Below are 16,500 nucleotides of genomic sequence, written 5' to 3'. Positions count from 1 at the left end.
CCGGGATGCTCAGCAACACCGTGGTGAGAAAACTCCGCAGAGGCGGGGCTTTCATTTGGTCGTGCCTGATTGTCCTGGAGCCACTGCCAACCCAAGAGGACCATGTACTATTTGTAGGATCTGCAATTCTATTAAGTTGGTAGTGTGTTGCAATATGGAAAAAAAAAAGATAATTTGTGGATGTATAAAAAAATATGTTGATGTTTGTGATTATATTGTTTTGTAGATAACAAGAGTGGATGGAGAGAAACTTCTTCCCTACAAAGACCAGCTTGTGAAAATTCTCCAGCGAACCTTGCACTTCACTTGTAAACAGGGTTATACGTTGTCCTGTAATCTGCTGCACCATCTGCTTCGCTCCTGCACTCTCATCTACCCCACTGAGTACTGCAGTGTGCCCGGCGGATTCGATAAGCCTCTCTCTGAATATTTCCCCATAAAGGCAAGTCTTTGACTTTTTTTTCTTTTGCAATTTCAATCACATTTATTGATATGTGGTGTTTTGAGATGATTTTTATTCCCAGCTGAACTTTTTATATCTTCTTAATAGAGTCACAGCCAAAAATAAAAAGCTGGCAGAAATTAAAGTGACACTAAAGATTCATTTTTTTTTTTTAAATACCAAACGTGTAATACTTGCCTCCACTGTGCAGTTTGTTTTGCACAGAATGGCCCAATCCACCTGTTCTGCGGTCTCTCATGGCTCCTCCCTGCATTCGTTAACCCCCTCTGGAAGCTCTTTCCCGAGGGGGTTACTTTGCGGGCGCGCTCCTGTGTCATACACTCGGCGTCCATAGATACTGAGTGTATGACTCGGCCCATTGGATTTGTATTGACAGCAGTGGGAGCCATTGGCTGCGCTGCTATCAATCTATCTAATCAAAGCCGGGACTCCAAGGAGAGAAGGACGGCGGGGACGCGCCCACGGAAATTCGGGGCGCAGGTAAGTAGAACAGGGGGGCTGGGGTTTGCATAGGATGCATTAAGCTGAAAAAACACCAGGGTTTACAACCCCTTTAAAGGCTGGAATTAGACTGATCATAGACATAAAGGGTGTTGGATGCGCAAGCATAATTTGTATGCCAGGAGATCTTTCTGCGCTCTGCTGGCAATCGTAGGCATTAAAGTGATATTAACATCGCCTTTTTTTTATTTTTATTAACATGCTCTGTTGCAGTAGTTTTGCACAGATCAGCCCCGATCCTCCTCTTCTTGAGCCCCTCGCCGGTGCTCCTGGCCCCTCCCTCCTGCCAAGTGCCTCCAGAGCAAACCACTTCCAAGCTGTGTGTCCATTCATAAATGGCTCCCGCTGCTGTCTGTCAATTAAGAGGCATATTCCCCCGGAGAGCCGAGACACTCGTGCACATCGCTGGATCGAGAAGGTGCTCAGGTAAGTTTTGAGGGGGGCTGCTGCACACAGAATGTTTTTTTTTTTTTTTTTTTTTTTTTTTTTTTTAACCTTCATGCATAGAATGCATAAAGGTAAAAAATGTTGGGCCTTTAGAACCAATTTTTAAAGCTAGCCCTATATCGTGGAAATTTTGGCCAGTTCCTGGCTGAAAATTAAGCTGTGGATGGTCCTGTGGGCATTCTCCCACCCGACGCCCTTAAAAATCAAAATGGCTTGCCACTGGTAGCTATTGTTGTGAACGTCCGTTGTATTGGTTACCTGGGAGCATGCATGTAAAGGTGTCTGTTTGGGTCCTTGTAAGGGGGATCTGGAGAGAAGGAATTGCAAGCAACCACAGGCTTGGAAAGAAAAAACAGACATGCCAACTTGGTAAGTGGTGATGTCTGCAGCACTTTGATATATTTTTTTTTTAAACTGGAGTTTTATAACACTTCTAGATTTTTTTTTTTTTTTTTTTACCTGGCTGTGAGTGGACAGATTGGGGATAGCTGTCCCGTTTCTAAGGCCCCATTCACACTTCGCAAAGTGGGAACTCGCATTTGTGTTTGCGATTTTGTGTGGGTGATTTTTACACAATTCTGCATGTCACACAAAGGGGGCAGGCCTTTCACTTCTTCAATTGACAGCCTTATGCGCGTTTGTGGCCCAAAAGAAGCTCCTACTCCCCCTTGGACAACGAACGTCACGCAATTTGAAGGTCGTGCAACGGTCATGGTAGAATCGCATTTAAAATGAATGGCACCCAAGCATGTGTTGTGTGTTTTGCTGTGGTTTGGAATTATGGGCAGAATCGTGGCAATTTCACCCGCGATTTCATATCTCCAAGTGTGATTGGGGCCTAAGGGGGCTTTTATGGTTAATAAACATGATTGTATTGGTCGGGTTATGGCCAACAACCCAAACACAATAAGCACTACTTGTTAACAAAAATCGAAATCCTTTCCTAGGACTGGGGAAAGGCCGGTGACCTTTGGAACCTTAACATCAGGTGGCATGTTCCTTCAGCGGAGGAGGTTAAGTTTGCATTCTACTTGCTGGACAACTTCCTTCAGCCAGAGCTAGACAAGCTTAATCGTTATGGGAGTGGAGAGCTCGAGTTGTCAAGGTAAATTGTGTGTCTCTGATTTTGATGACGTTTTTGTATTTTTGCAGCTCCAGTGTTGGATTCTCCCTGACTTTAGCCATCATTTTTCTGTAGGATACAAAGGGAAAAGTGGAAGAATTTACCTTTTTTATTACAATTTTTTTAAAAATATAAACGTAGTCGAACAGCTTGTGTGTGTGTGTGTGTGTGTGTGTGAGAGATATATATATATATATACATACACACTATCTCATAAAAATTAGTACATACACCCCCTCACATTATTGTAAATATTTTATTATATCTTTTCATGTGACAACATTGAAGGGGCGTACTCACTTTTGTGAGATACTGTGTGTGTGTGTGTGTGTGTGTGTGTGTGTGTGTGTGTGTGTGTGTTATACATACATACATACACACACACACACACACACACACACACACACGTAAAATAAGTATTGAACACTTCATTATTTTTCTTGGTAAATATATTTCTAAAGGTGCTATTGGCATGTAATTTACAGCGCATTTTGGACTACAACTTATGCAATTTATACATACATAGACATCAAAACAAATAAGTTGAGAAATTAAGTTATGTGTTATAAAATGGAGTGACACAGAGAAAACGTATTGAACACATCTGCTGATAGATATATTTCTCTAATCTAATGCCCTGTACACATGACCGGGATTCCTGACGTGAAATGGTCAGTCGGAAATCCTGAGATGAAAACGGAGAACCTGCTATCTACTTTTCCCCCGTACAGGCAATCGGTTTTCCCGTTGGGAAAACTCAGATGAGAGCTTTTCCTCTGGAATCCCGACTGTGTTTATGCTCCATCAGTGTTTTTCCCCGACAGGAAAACTGCCAAAAATGTCCGGTTTCTGCTACGCACGGGAAAAAATCCGGCTGGAAAAAGAGCTGTTTTTTGGGGGGTTTTTTTGTCCGGCAGGTTTGGCAGTTTTCCCGTCGGAAAAACTGCGGGGGAGTGTACACATGGCCGGGACTCCCGGCCAAAAGCTCTTCTCTGTTTCCCTGTCGGAAAACCCGGTCGCGTGTACGGGGCATAAGGGTTTCCCCCATACATTGCTCCCATTCCTTATGTGAAGGAGAACCGATGGACTTCACGTGTCAAAGTATTACCCTTTGAGCCTGAGAGAGAGCTCTGACCGCGGCCTCTATCATGTAGACTGATAATTGAAAATAATCTAATATACCTAAAAGACATGGTTTGGGCTTAAGTGGAATCGAGGTCTGAAACAGAGTTTATAGTATTCAACACTCCCGCCCAGTATAAGTGCAATTTGGTGCATCGTCGGGTCAAGTGGATCGGATCCTCATGGTCCCTAGAACATTTACCACACAAGGGGGTATCTAAAATGCCTATTGCATATCTAATTGGTGTGAAGTGTACCCTTAAAAGTAGATCTAGTTGCATAAGCAGGCGATCTGACCTAATCTCCAGTGGCAGAAGATCTGCAGTGCAAATGTCCGTCAACTGCTGTGAAATGAATGAGAAGTAACAGAGTTACTATGGGGCTCTAGTTGACGGACTTGTCCTCTGCATCTGCCCACACAGCAAAGCAGTATCTGACAGCTCAACATGGGATCAGAGCTTCAGCCACTGAAGATTGTGTTGGTTTGCCTGCAGAAAAGGTATGTTTACTGATTTTTTTTTTTCTTTTTTCTTTACAGGGTTAGAGAGGTTAGTGTTAGAATGTTGGTGGCTATAGATGCAGAGATTTGAGTTTTAGCCTAGACTTCCACTTATACTACTGTGCTCCCCATTGGTTTTCTCCTAAATTAATACAGTTAAATCTGTGAAAAGATGATGTGTTCCTAACAGGACATAGAGACTAATCATCTTCTCTGTTTTCATAGGGATGATATTCAGCAGTGTCTGACCATCATGCAGAACTGTCTCACGGGCTCAGGGAACATTCTACCTCCTCTGCAAGGGGAGAGAGTATCTCATCTGTAAGTATTAGGATGGTGTTGTTTTTTTTATTCCATTTGTTCAGTTGTTGAAGCAATGTGCGCTGCATGTTGGTTACTTTCGTCCTGAAAGGTTTTATCCCCTTCCTGACCAGGCCGTTTTTTTTTTTTTTTTTTTTTTTTTTAACAATAGATTTTTATTGAAGGATTTACATGGTACAGATTCATAGGTACATGTACATAACATTTTTCCCTTTTTTTTTTTTTTCCAAGACCACAAGTTAAACAATAATAAAGGATAGAACAAGATCCCGCCGATTGATGGAGTAGGCGGTGCACGGCACACACAGCTAAGCAGGGAATGCAACAGATAATTTGGAATGTCAAATATAGAGCATAGCACAGCATAGTATTCATAGGTGATCAGAGAAGCATATGCACATCATAGGAGGAGTGAGGAGGGCACCTCCCCCCGAACACCCTCACAGGGTGCTAAACTGTGCCCGCGTGGAGGCGTCCCCCAAACCCCCCCCCCCCATTTAGGTCAGTCCCTGGATTCATATAAAGGCGACATTAACCAAGTCGACGGCATAAAGATAGTGGGTAAACAATGAAAGTAAAGAGAACATGGGTAGGGTGGTGGGTAGTTAACAGTAGAATGCTATAACCCTTGCAAAAAGATTTCATTCAAACATGAGGATCGAACGATTTGACAAGACTAGGAGAGCCAATCCAGTCAGTCCACTGTTGGGCCAGGGCGTTTTTTTGTGATACGCCACTGCGTCGCTTTAACTGACTATGGCGGTCATGCGACGTTGTACCCAAACTAAATTTATGTCCTTTTTTTCCCCAGAAATAGAGCTTTCTTTGGATGTATTTGATCGCCACTGCTGTTTTTTATTTGTTGCGCTATAAACAAAAAAATACTGACCATTTTGAAAAAATATATATATAAATATATCCTTTATTTTTTTTACTTTCTGCTATACAACAATAAAAAAAAAATTTAAATCGAATTTCTTCAGTTTATGCCAATTTGTATTCTGCTACATGTTTTTTGGTAAAAAAATAAACCGATATCAATTGGTTTGCACAAAAGTTATAGCGTCTACAAACTATGGGATAGATTTATGGACTTTTTAAAAAGAAAATTAAATGTTTTTACTAGTAATGGCGGCAAGCAGCGATTTTTAGCTGGACTGTGACTTTGCAGCAGACAAATCAGCAATTATTGCTTTTAAACCTTAACCTACCGATTATGTCGTTTCCCCACTTTATGCGTCGGCTTTCAGCCAAGTCACAGGCTGGGTGGCTGTTTACCAGTATTTTCTTTAACCCATCTTTTTGCTTTTAATAGTTAACCAGCTTAATTCCCCAAAAATGTTTTTACAGTCCAATTATCTTTATAGATTTGTAATTGGCTATAAGGGACTGTGATATTTGCATATTACATGTGCGGGTTCTTCTTCCTGCTTAGTAGAGCTGCACAATTTTGGCCTTGCTGACTTTGCTAATTCTTTCTGGTTGAAAACAGTAGACTCTTTGTGGTCTCTAAAAATGTAAAATACAGAAAATTCATGCTTCTGGTAGGCAGAAATTATGAGGTGGTCTCTATTCTGACAGTGGTCTGGGGATCTTCTCTCCCTGCACACACTATCACATTTTTTTATTTTTTTATTAAAGTTGCTGTGCAGGGATCCGCCTACCTGCCCGCGCCATTCATTCAGAGTTCTGTGGATTTGTAAACTACATCTACTGTCGGCCATTGTAGCTACAGCTTGTAGTTCTCAGTGAACTATCAGGGCGCTGATGAGCACGCTAGATAGTTCATTGATGCTTCCTGTCATTCAGCAATTGCCGGCCCATACCAGGTATTGGTAGACACTATGCTGATAGTCTACAGGAGCCTGAGATTGCACATGTGATCTGCTGATCATGGGTGCAAAGCTTTTTAGGCTCCTAATAAGAAAAATAATAAATTCACATTTTTTTACCTGCAAAAAGATGTGCATTTATAAAATGTTTTCTTTTTTTTTTTTCTTTACAAAGGTGAACGTTTCCTTAAAAGTAAAACGATGCAGGCAAAACAACTGCATCAATTATACCCCCCATCCTCCAGAAGTTAAAGGCATTAGCACTATAATGAGGCTTACCTGTAGGTACAGTAAATATCTCCTGAACTTGCACTGTTTAGGAGATATTTACACTGCATGCAGCCGGTGACGTCACCAGCGCAGGCATATCTGTGCCATCCCTTCAGAGCTCTGTGCCTCACAAGCATGCATGGGAGCGATGTCATTGTGGCGCGGCCATTTGGACGGCCGGGTGAAGATGGAAGCGTGTGACAGCGCGGCGTTGGAGGGTTTACATTTTAAGGTAGGTCTCGCATAATGTGCTAGCATGCGATGCATACTAGCACATTATACCTTTTACCTTGCAGGGTTTAAAAAATAAAAATAAAAAATGAATCCTGTTTACTACCGCTTTAATACAGCAGAAATTAACCTCGCTTTGTAGAAATTATTTGTACCTCCTCTTTCTGTTGCAGGAAGTGAAGGGAAATCTTTTTCCGGTGCAACAAAGGCAGCAAAAAATAAGCTGTTACCCTTCTCTACTATATTCCAATCCAAACTTAAAAAAAAGTTGCCCCGTCTGGGCAAAATACAGGTTTGCAGATGCAACCTACGGATTCAATAAGTTATAATGTTAAAAACTTAGCATTAGTGTGCTGCAGTTAGAATACAGATACCATCAATACTGTAATTTGTACTAGTTACTTTTTTTTCCGGATGCTCTTAAGCCTTTCATGGATTGTGATCTCATTGAATATATTATGGCGTATGCATGGCTAAAAGTTTTTTTGTATTTTATTTTCACAGGGTTACAAGTATGGTGTCTCTGGATGAGACAAAACTCTTCACCGGTATAGACTATGGTAAGTACAACCTGTGATTATTACAAAGACCTAAAAATGTTGATGGCCTTCATGTATCTTAATGACCTGAAAGAGAATACATTTTGCTAGGCAATCAACTTTCCTGCTGAATTTTTAAGACCCCTTTCACACTGGAGGCGTTTTTCAGGTGCTTTAGTGCTAAAAAATAGTGCCTGAAAAATGCCTCATCTGCTGTCCCATTGTGAAAGCCTAAGTGCTTTCACACTGGGGCGGTGCCCTTGCAGGACATTAGAAAAAGTCCTGTAAGCAGCATCCTTGCGGGGGGGGGGTTGGAATACATGGGCAGCGCTGCCGGTTAAAAGCTCCCTGCCTGAATAGAGGCGTCAAAGCGCCGTCATGACAGCGGTAAAGCACCACTAAAACTAGTAGCGCTTTAACGCTACCGCCCCCACTTCCCCAGTGTGAAAGGGCTCTTGCCAGCATGACTGAGCAGCAGGGACAAGTTGGTCTTTCAGAGGCGCCATACCTTAGCCCAGGGATCCTCAATCTATGGCCCTCCAGCTGTTGCAGAACTACACATCCCAAGAGGCATTGTAAAACTCTGACATTCACAGACATGACTAGTCATGATGGGAATTGTAGTTCCTGAACGACTGGAGGGCCATAGTTTGAAGACCCATGCCTTAGCCCCAGAAATTACTTTGTAATCGGATTTCTTTTTCCATTCTTGTATAGAAAGAAAGGGGGAATACTCGCAGGTTCTGGTCTAGAACTCCATCTCGAAAAATCAGCACATATGTTCTTTTGGCTTGTACCTTCTTTCTCTTTCATGTAAATTTTGTTGGTTTTTCAACTGTTACAAGGAAGTTATATAGAGTACAACACAGAAAAGAAAGCAATCGTATATAGGTGTAAACATTTTTTGTAGTGCCCTGTGCATATTTTCTGTCTTTTTGAAGTACATGCCCCTTCCCGCCAACCCTTGCATACCCTTTAAAAGTTCTTAAAGTGGAGTTCCACCCAAAAATTAAACTTCCAATTTTTGGATTCATCCCGTGTCACATTTGCCATTTTTTCAGGGGGGGGGGGGGGCAGATACCTGTGTACTGTGTAATACAGGTATTTGCTCCCACTTCCTGGCATAGATCATTGCGGTGACCTACGCCACGTCCGGCACCCCAGAAGAGGAGGATCGTAGCTGCAAAACAATTGCACAGAGCAGGCAAGTATAAAAATGCCTTTAGAATCACTTTAAAGCAGGGGTCTCAAACTGCCGGCCCTCCAGCTTTTGCAAAACTACAAGTCCCTTGGGGCATTGCCAGGCTGACAGTTACAAGCATGACTCCCACAGGGAGATGCATGATGGGAATTGTAGTTTTGCAACAGCTGGAGGGCTACCAGTTTGAGACACCTGCTTTTAAAGGATAAGTTCACCTTTCGTGACATTTTAGGAACGCACCGGCCCCAGCACCTCCCCGATCTGACAGCTAGCAGGGATCCTCTCCACAGTGTCCTGTATATAGAGCACTAGAAGGTCCAGCAGCCTTTGCAGCTGTCGACTTTTAGTTTTCAATGAACTTCATTCTTTCTTCCTAGGAGATTATATCTGCTTGCCCATACAGGGTGTTTGGGCACATGGATACACTGGCAGATCTGCTGGAGACCTGCATGGCACCAGCGATCTGCTGATCGTTGGTGCATTACTTTACAGGCTCCAAAAAATAAATGCACATTTTTTTTTACCTGCGAATATGCATTCAATATCTTTTTCTAAAAAGGTGATTTTATCCTTTAAAGACTTTACAGGTGTCATTCAGGAATTATGCTGAAGGCTGGTGTCACACTCCCCCTACTGGTGATTCTATAGCAATAACTGATGCATAGGAGAAGCGTGGCACCACTGCTCAGCATAAATTTGAGTAATAGGTCATATTGAATAGATTTCACTTGTCTAATGCATGTGTTTACATTTTTATCCCAGATTATTCTAGAACAAACTACAGAGAATCCATTGCAAAAACGCTCAGGAAACTTTTGCGTAAGTCCTTTTTGTCTTTTTTTTTCTTCTTCCTCAAATTTTCAGTTATGTGTCAATATAACTTGTAAAACAATGCTCGGTGCAATTAAGAAACCATGTTGTGCAAAAATACTGCTAATAAATGATATTAAGTGCAAAAATGCACAAAGTTTGTGTAAAAAAAATAAAACAAAAACATAATAATGTGTCGTGAATGTAACTCATATTTGTGCTCTCAATCAAACTTTCAAACCATCCAATGGCTGGTGTCATAACTGATCACATGTGCAGCATAATAGCAGGTGAAGATTAAACAGAGGCTAAAAAAGGTATCGGGGTTTACTTCCACTTCCCGCTCGGTCTATAGCAAAATGACGGCCGGGTGGTGGTTCAGTTATTCTGACTGGGCGTCATGAGGTTCAGCAGGATAACTGCCACCGAGCGCTGATTGGTGGTGTGGCATGTCAATCTGACACACCGATCTCGGTAAAGAGCCTCTGATTGAGGCTCTTTACCACATGATCAGCCGTGTTCAATCACGGCTGATCACGATGTAAACAGGAAGAGCCGTTTATCAGCTTTTCTTCACTCGTGGCTGACAGACGCGAGTAGAGGTGAGCTGATCGGTGGCTGTCCTGACGGGGTCTGCCCCGATTATCAGCACAGCCCCTCCGTGGATGTCCACATTGGACAACCAAGGTTTCTGCCAGGACCACCAGGGAAGCCCCCAAACAAATGGTTGGCAGGTATGGCCACCGGGGATGCCAGTGTGCCCAATATATGCCAGTCAGTGCCCATTATGAATGCCTGCCCGATCAGTAATGACCAGCAGTGCCCATCTGTGCCACCCATAAGTGCTGCCTATGAGTGCCCATCAGTACCACCTATGAGTGCCCAGCAGCGATTAAATATCACCAAAAGAAAGATCTATTTGTGGGAACAAAATGCTAAAAAAAATGAGTTTGGGTACAGTGTAGCATGACCGCGCAATTGTCATTCAAAGTGCAACAGCGCTGAAAGCAAAAAATTGGCTTGGGCAGGAAGGGGCCGCAAGTGCCTGGTATTGAAGTGGTTAAAGGCATTTGCAAAATGCAAGGGCATCCATGGAAGGAAAAAAAATCGTCCTGTGTGCGTAAGATCTTAAAACTACTCATCGGATAGGATATTGTACCTTGGACTGAACTCTGCGTTATATGCTGAAACAGACTATCCATATTTTAGACCTGTCCAGGAAAGGAATGCAGTCATCATTTTCTCTTTCCATCCACAGACTTCATACTTGACAACTCAGAAGATGATATCAAGTCTTTATTTCTTATAATAAAGGTAAGTCCCTGTACAGAGCAGATGGTTGGCACACTTAGGTCATCAATAGATGGGTATGGGTTAAGATATTCATCTTCAAAGTGATCATGTGCCACCAATACCTTCCATAACAATACTTCATAATACATAGCATTACACTGGTGTGCAACTAAGGAACATTTCTTTCTTGTGGGAGATGAGAAAGAAGGAAGATTAATCACACAAATGTTATTTGTAGACTGAAACCTCCCCAGCCAGTTTCCCGCTTGTCTCATAGAGAGTCCAGTAATAATTAGAGATGGGTTGCTTCTACAGTTATTAAAGAACACACATTGTATTGCCACTATTCACCTGTCTGCCTGGCATTGTCCTCTGCAGATCATCAGCGACGTTCTACAATTCCAGGGATCCCACAAACATGAGTTTGACTCCAGATGGAAGAGTTTTACACTTGTCAAAAAGTCCATGGAAAATCGGGTGAGTTATACATTTAGAAATTATCTTTAAATGATTTAATATTTTAATAACAGACTTCTTTGTTTGGGTTCACATGAAATCTAGAAATTTAGTCAGGTTTAATCAAAAAAGAAGTTACTAATTGACTTCAAGGGGTTGTAAAGGTTCGTTTTTTATTTTCTAAATTGGTTCCTTTAAGCCAGTGCAGGGGTCTTCAAACTATGGCCCTCCAGTTGTTCAGGAACTACAATTCCCATCATGCCTAGTCATGTCTGTGAATGTCAGTGTGTTACAATGCCTCATAGGATGTGTAGTTCTACAACAGCTGGAGGGCCGTAGTTTGAGGATCCCTGAGCTAGTGCATTGTTTGTTCACTTACCTTTTCCTTAGAATTCCCTTCTAAATTGTTTTTTTTTTTTTCTTTTGTCTAAATTTCTCACTTCCTGTTTCTCCTCGGTAAGCTTGCCACCATATCATCCGAGCCGTTCTGGCTGGGGGTTAGTCAGCCAGAACACCTTACTGAGGAGGAACAGGAAGTGAGAAATTCAGACAAGGAAAAAAATCAGCCTATAGGTCGGGGGCGGTGGTTCCGTTATCATATGACGTCTTTCAGGATAACAGCTGGCACATGCCCGTGGGGGCGCACATCGATCGGTTTTGCGGCGCTTCAGTCTAACACACCGCAACACCGATCTCAGTAAAGAGTCTCTGATGGAGACACTTTACTACATGATCAGCTATGTCCAATCACAGCTAATCATGGTTTAAACAGGTAGAACCGTGTATTGGCTTTTCCTCACTCGCATCTGCTAGACTTGAGTAAAGGAGAGACGATCGGCTGCTTTCCTGATGTGGGGTGCAGCCACCACCAGGGATGACCACCAGATATGCTACCCATTGCCACAAGGGATGCCCAAAAATGATACCAATCTGTGCCCATCAGTAATGCCTGCCAGTGCCTCCTTTACACTGATGCCCATCAATGCCGCCTAGGAGTGCCCATCAGTGCTGCATGTTGGTGCCACCTCATCAGTGCTTGTCAGTGCATCCTCATCAGTGCCCACCAGTGAAGGAGAAAATTTACTTATTTTACAAAACTTTATAACTGGAACGAAGAATGATTATTTTTTTCAATTTATTTTTTTTTCTTATTTTTTTAGCAAAAAATAAAAACCATCCCCAAAAGAAAGCCCTATTTGTGGGAACAAAGTGATAAAAATTAAGTTTGGGTACAGTGTTTTGCGTGACCGCGCAATTGTCATTTCAAAAGCAACAGCTCTGGAAGCTGAAAATTGGCTTGGGCAGGCGCGGGAGGGGGGGGGGGGGGGGGGGGTGTGAGGGAGAGTGCCCAGTATTGAAGTGGTTAAAAATACTCACAAAAGTATAAAAAAACAAACACAAAATATACTATATATATATATATATATATATATATATATATATATATATATATATATATATATATATATATATATATATATATATATAAAATCTCCCCAGGAGAGGGTGAGCTGCTGCAGGCACAAATTCTGGATCTCTGTGCCACTGACTGTTGATGGGGAAATAGCATGTGTAGTGCCGCCGCTTCCTTGCTCCCAGTGTAAATGGCCGATAAAATTGGTCACAGCGCGTTTCGCTGGACCTTCCTCTTCCTGAGTTGACCCCAATAGACCCGCTATGTTTAAATACCCCATCCCAAGAAACAACCCGGGACACCAGACACTTGAACAAGCTTTCTCATTTACTCAAGCTCTGGGCTAACTGCGGACTGGAGCAATCCATCCTAAGCAAAGCCTGTCCAGGCAGCCATCCAGTCTCCCTACACCCTAGAACCGTCAGAGTGATCCATCCTAAACACAGCACTGCATACGGTAAAGGCCTCTGTGTTGGTGCAGGGGTCTCTGTACAGTGGTCTGACACCCCTCTTACCCCCCTGTCATTACTACATCGCAATCAACAGAGCTCATTCCCTACTGATTGCAGCATATTAGTGCTGACGAGGCAGAGTATACGCTCTTACTGATAATTGCTCTGACGTATCTGTTGAGAACAGAAAAATAAACTTTTACAAGGGGAGATGAATACAGATTAGTGAGACATGGAGGCTTTCTATACTGTAGAAAAATCCACTGAAATTTAATTTCATCTTTAACATGTAAATATAATTTCAAAAGTGGTTTTCAATCTTTTTTTTTTAATTTGCAGCTTTCATTAAAATAATATTGGGTAATCCTGCCATTTAATGAGTTTCAGAGACTTTGTTAGGTACAGAACATAACCACTCCATATCTCCCAGTTGCTCTCCTGTGCTCTCCTGTGCTATCATTTGCGTGCACTGGGGAGACTAAAAAATATTTGATTCATGGTGCTTTTGGCAACTAAAATCCAATTGGAGATTAGGTCCATTTTAAATGTTTGATGCAAAAAAAAAAAAAAGGCCAATTCTATGCCAATGCACTATTTTGGGTTTATAAATTGAACATTTTGCTTTGAAGGTTCTTATGAAATTATATAGTAAAGATAGTAAAATATCTGAAACAATTTTACCTTAAAATGGAACTAAACCAGTTTAATAGCTTCTGTTAAAACTGTCACATTCAAGGCATGCAGTGTATGCTAAATGTTACTGTTGCTTGTACTCTTAACCAAATGGTCAAGCCATCAAATGGCTAATGTCATAAATGATCACCACAGCAACTATATATCTAATGCTAAAATGGAAACTTCCATGGCTGTAAATAATAGGATTGTTTAGTTCTGCTTTAATATGATATAGATCTTGCTGTTGCTTATGGCAATCCACAAAATTAAAGTGGTTGTAAAAGCAACATTTCTTACCTTCATGCACTTTATGCATGAAAGTAAACACCTGTATGCAGTAGCCCCCCCCCCCCTCCTATTCTTACCTGAACACCCTGTTGATCCAGCTGTTGATGTCCACGAGAGCCTTGCCTCTCCGGGCACTCGCACTTCAATGGCTCCCACTGCTGTCAATTACAGCCAGTGAGCCAATCAGGAGACTGAGGAGACGGGGCTGATCTGCGGCTCTGTGTGTGAATGGACAGTGGGGGCACCTGACAGGAGGGAGTGCCAGGAGCGCTGGCGTGGGAACCGAGAAGAGGAGGATCCGGGCTGCTCTGTGCAAATCCATTACACAGAACAGGTAAATATAACATGTTTGTTGTTTTAAAAAAAAAAAAAAAAAAAAGGTTTTAATGTCGTTTTAATGATTTATTTGATTTTCAGCTCCAGGGAAAGAAGAGGCACATTCGAGCATTGTTAATTGACAGAGTCATGTTGCAACATGAGGTATGTTTTGTTTTTTTAAGTTTAGACCAATTGTGGAAAGTTTATTTTCGTTATCGTACATCACGGGACACAGAGTTGGACTATTCATTACTTACAAAACATATAAATTGTAGCGCTGAAAGATTACACCAAGTGATATAAACACGGTGTACAATAATATATAAAAAATAGATAATAAGCATATGTCTGTAAGAACATATGAAGTGAAAGTCTCTGAAGTGAATATAATGAAATGACAGTCCAATGAAAACAAAAAGTGATGATGCTCCCACACTCCAAATGTGACAAACCATATAGCAGAAGGCCGCCACCAACTGAAGAGAGGCTTACCGGAAATATTGAACCCTATAAACACCATAAGTTCTAAAAGGTCAATTAAGCATGGTAAATATCCTGTAGGACCAGGTCATCAGCTGCAGCTCTCACACGACATCCAACGCACATATGTGCTATGCCCATGGTGGGTGGATTTTAGATGCTTGTAGGGAATGACCCACCAGAGGTCAAACAGAGGCAAATGGGAAAAAAAGAAGAGGAGCACATAGCGTAATACTGTAGATATTAGTATTTAATGTAGGTAAGAACACTTACATTAGATGATAAAAACAGCGCTGATCAGATAAAAAAAACGGCAACAGTGGGGTCTACTGACTCGTTTCGCAACCTAGTGCATCGTCTGGGGTGTACCCCCACTGCTACCTTTCACAAATAAATACACAATATGACCCCATACAAATAGGATCCTCCCCAGGGTGTCCATCCAATGAGTGACTGACTACTTCCAGGTCGCCATCAAAACATCAGGCCTGCACTCCAAGCCTCTATGTGGAAATACAATACATCCTGAAATCATTGGCTCCAGAACCACGGGGGGTGTGTCATAAAGATCGCAATCCATAAATGGCCACAGACCGGAGCAAACGTACAAGAGAGACGCAACACTCGTTGCTCACGTCTCCCCTACGTGCAGACTACACTGACGGCACGGGGCAGGCGAACCCAACCCCCACACGTCATCGGCAAGGCACGTAATACATCAAGTGAGGCGCACCTTCTATATGTCATGTGCGAGCCTTGCGCTGCACTCCATCAGACAACAAGCAAGTGCCTCATATACGAGCCTTGCGCTGCGCTCCATCCAGAACAACAAGGAAGTAGGCGTGCTCCCACACCCCTGTGTCTCTAGGATACCATGCAGCACGGCACGCATATCGTCTTATGCGCGCCAGGCCTAAGCCATCAACAAATGAACTGCATTCCGCCTATAAAGGTTCAAACCGAAAAAAAAGGTGGAAACCAAAAATATTAGAGATATTGTATATATTCAATAAATAGGCTTTGACCCACATGAATTGAATTGTAACCACCAAAAAGGTTATACAACATGAGTAAGTATGCCACACGGGGTATATTAAACCTGTAAATGGAGAAACAAAAATAAATATAAAAATTAATAGAAAACTACATGGATGGAAGCATAGAACTCCAACCACTAATACAGGACCTTAAAAAAGGTCCTAAGTTTGATTGGAATGAAAATTGGAACTGTTTATATAGCAACGGCTATATGTGGCCAATAGATGGCATAAGCCCCACATCTGTGGGCAAAACGGAGCGTAGCCTGGACAGTGCCATGATTAGAAAACCTAAGCTGGGTCAAAAAATACCAAAAAGTCAGCCTTGAGGCCAGCTCAGTCTCTGAAGTATTTAGGTGTGATCCTGGATAGGGTCTAGGCAAGGGTATTTTTGCCACCCATAAAAATCTGTGCCCTGAAGGATCAGATAAGAGGCCCCAGGCAACCCTTTATTCGGCTTTGTATGAGTCTTCTGGGAAGGATGGTGTCCTCATTTGATGCAGTTCCCTACACCCAATGCCATTACAAGACATTTTGTCAGCTTCAAACAAGAGAGTGCAAGCCCTGGATTACCCTATGTCCTTATCTCCCCAGGCACACGTAAGCTTAAGCTGGTCGTTGCAGGATCAGAATCTGCGAAAGGGAAGATCCTTCCTTCCGATGTCTTGGAGAGTACTGACCACGGACGCCAGTCTCTCTGGCTGGGGAGCTACCCTAGAGGGGCTCAC

General features: G+C 42.3%; 1 protein-coding gene and 1 non-coding gene across 5 annotated transcripts in view; both read left to right on the top strand.

The window, feature by feature from the left end:
• The window catches only part of PSME4 (proteasome activator subunit 4), a 300,232-nt gene that overhangs the window by 215,840 nt on the left and 67,892 nt on the right, over positions 1 to 16,500 (top strand). For all 4 annotated transcript variants that reach the window (XM_040351636.1, XM_040351635.1, XM_040351638.1 and 1 more), the window contains 8 exons: positions 227 to 442; positions 2,359 to 2,516; positions 4,381 to 4,476; positions 7,314 to 7,369; positions 9,312 to 9,368; positions 10,618 to 10,673; positions 11,031 to 11,129; positions 14,355 to 14,417. In XM_040351636.1, the coding sequence (XP_040207570.1) occupies positions 227 to 442; positions 2,359 to 2,516; positions 4,381 to 4,476; positions 7,314 to 7,369; positions 9,312 to 9,368; positions 10,618 to 10,673; positions 11,031 to 11,129; positions 14,355 to 14,417 (801 nt within the window). The remainder of the gene's footprint in view (positions 1 to 226; positions 443 to 2,358; positions 2,517 to 4,380; positions 4,477 to 7,313; positions 7,370 to 9,311; positions 9,369 to 10,617; positions 10,674 to 11,030; positions 11,130 to 14,354; positions 14,418 to 16,500) is intronic.
• Positions 2,841 to 2,963, top strand: LOC120938422. The gene has a single exon (XR_005749039.1). It is a non-coding gene; the product is annotated as a small nucleolar RNA SNORA23 (small nucleolar RNA).

Source organism: Rana temporaria, chromosome 4 (assembly GCF_905171775.1).
Source record: "Rana temporaria chromosome 4, aRanTem1.1, whole genome shotgun sequence".
NCBI classification, from domain to species: Eukaryota; Metazoa; Chordata; class Amphibia; order Anura; family Ranidae; genus Rana; species Rana temporaria.
Note: the sequence above shows the minus strand (reverse complement) of the source record. Positions and strands in the feature narration are given on the sequence as shown.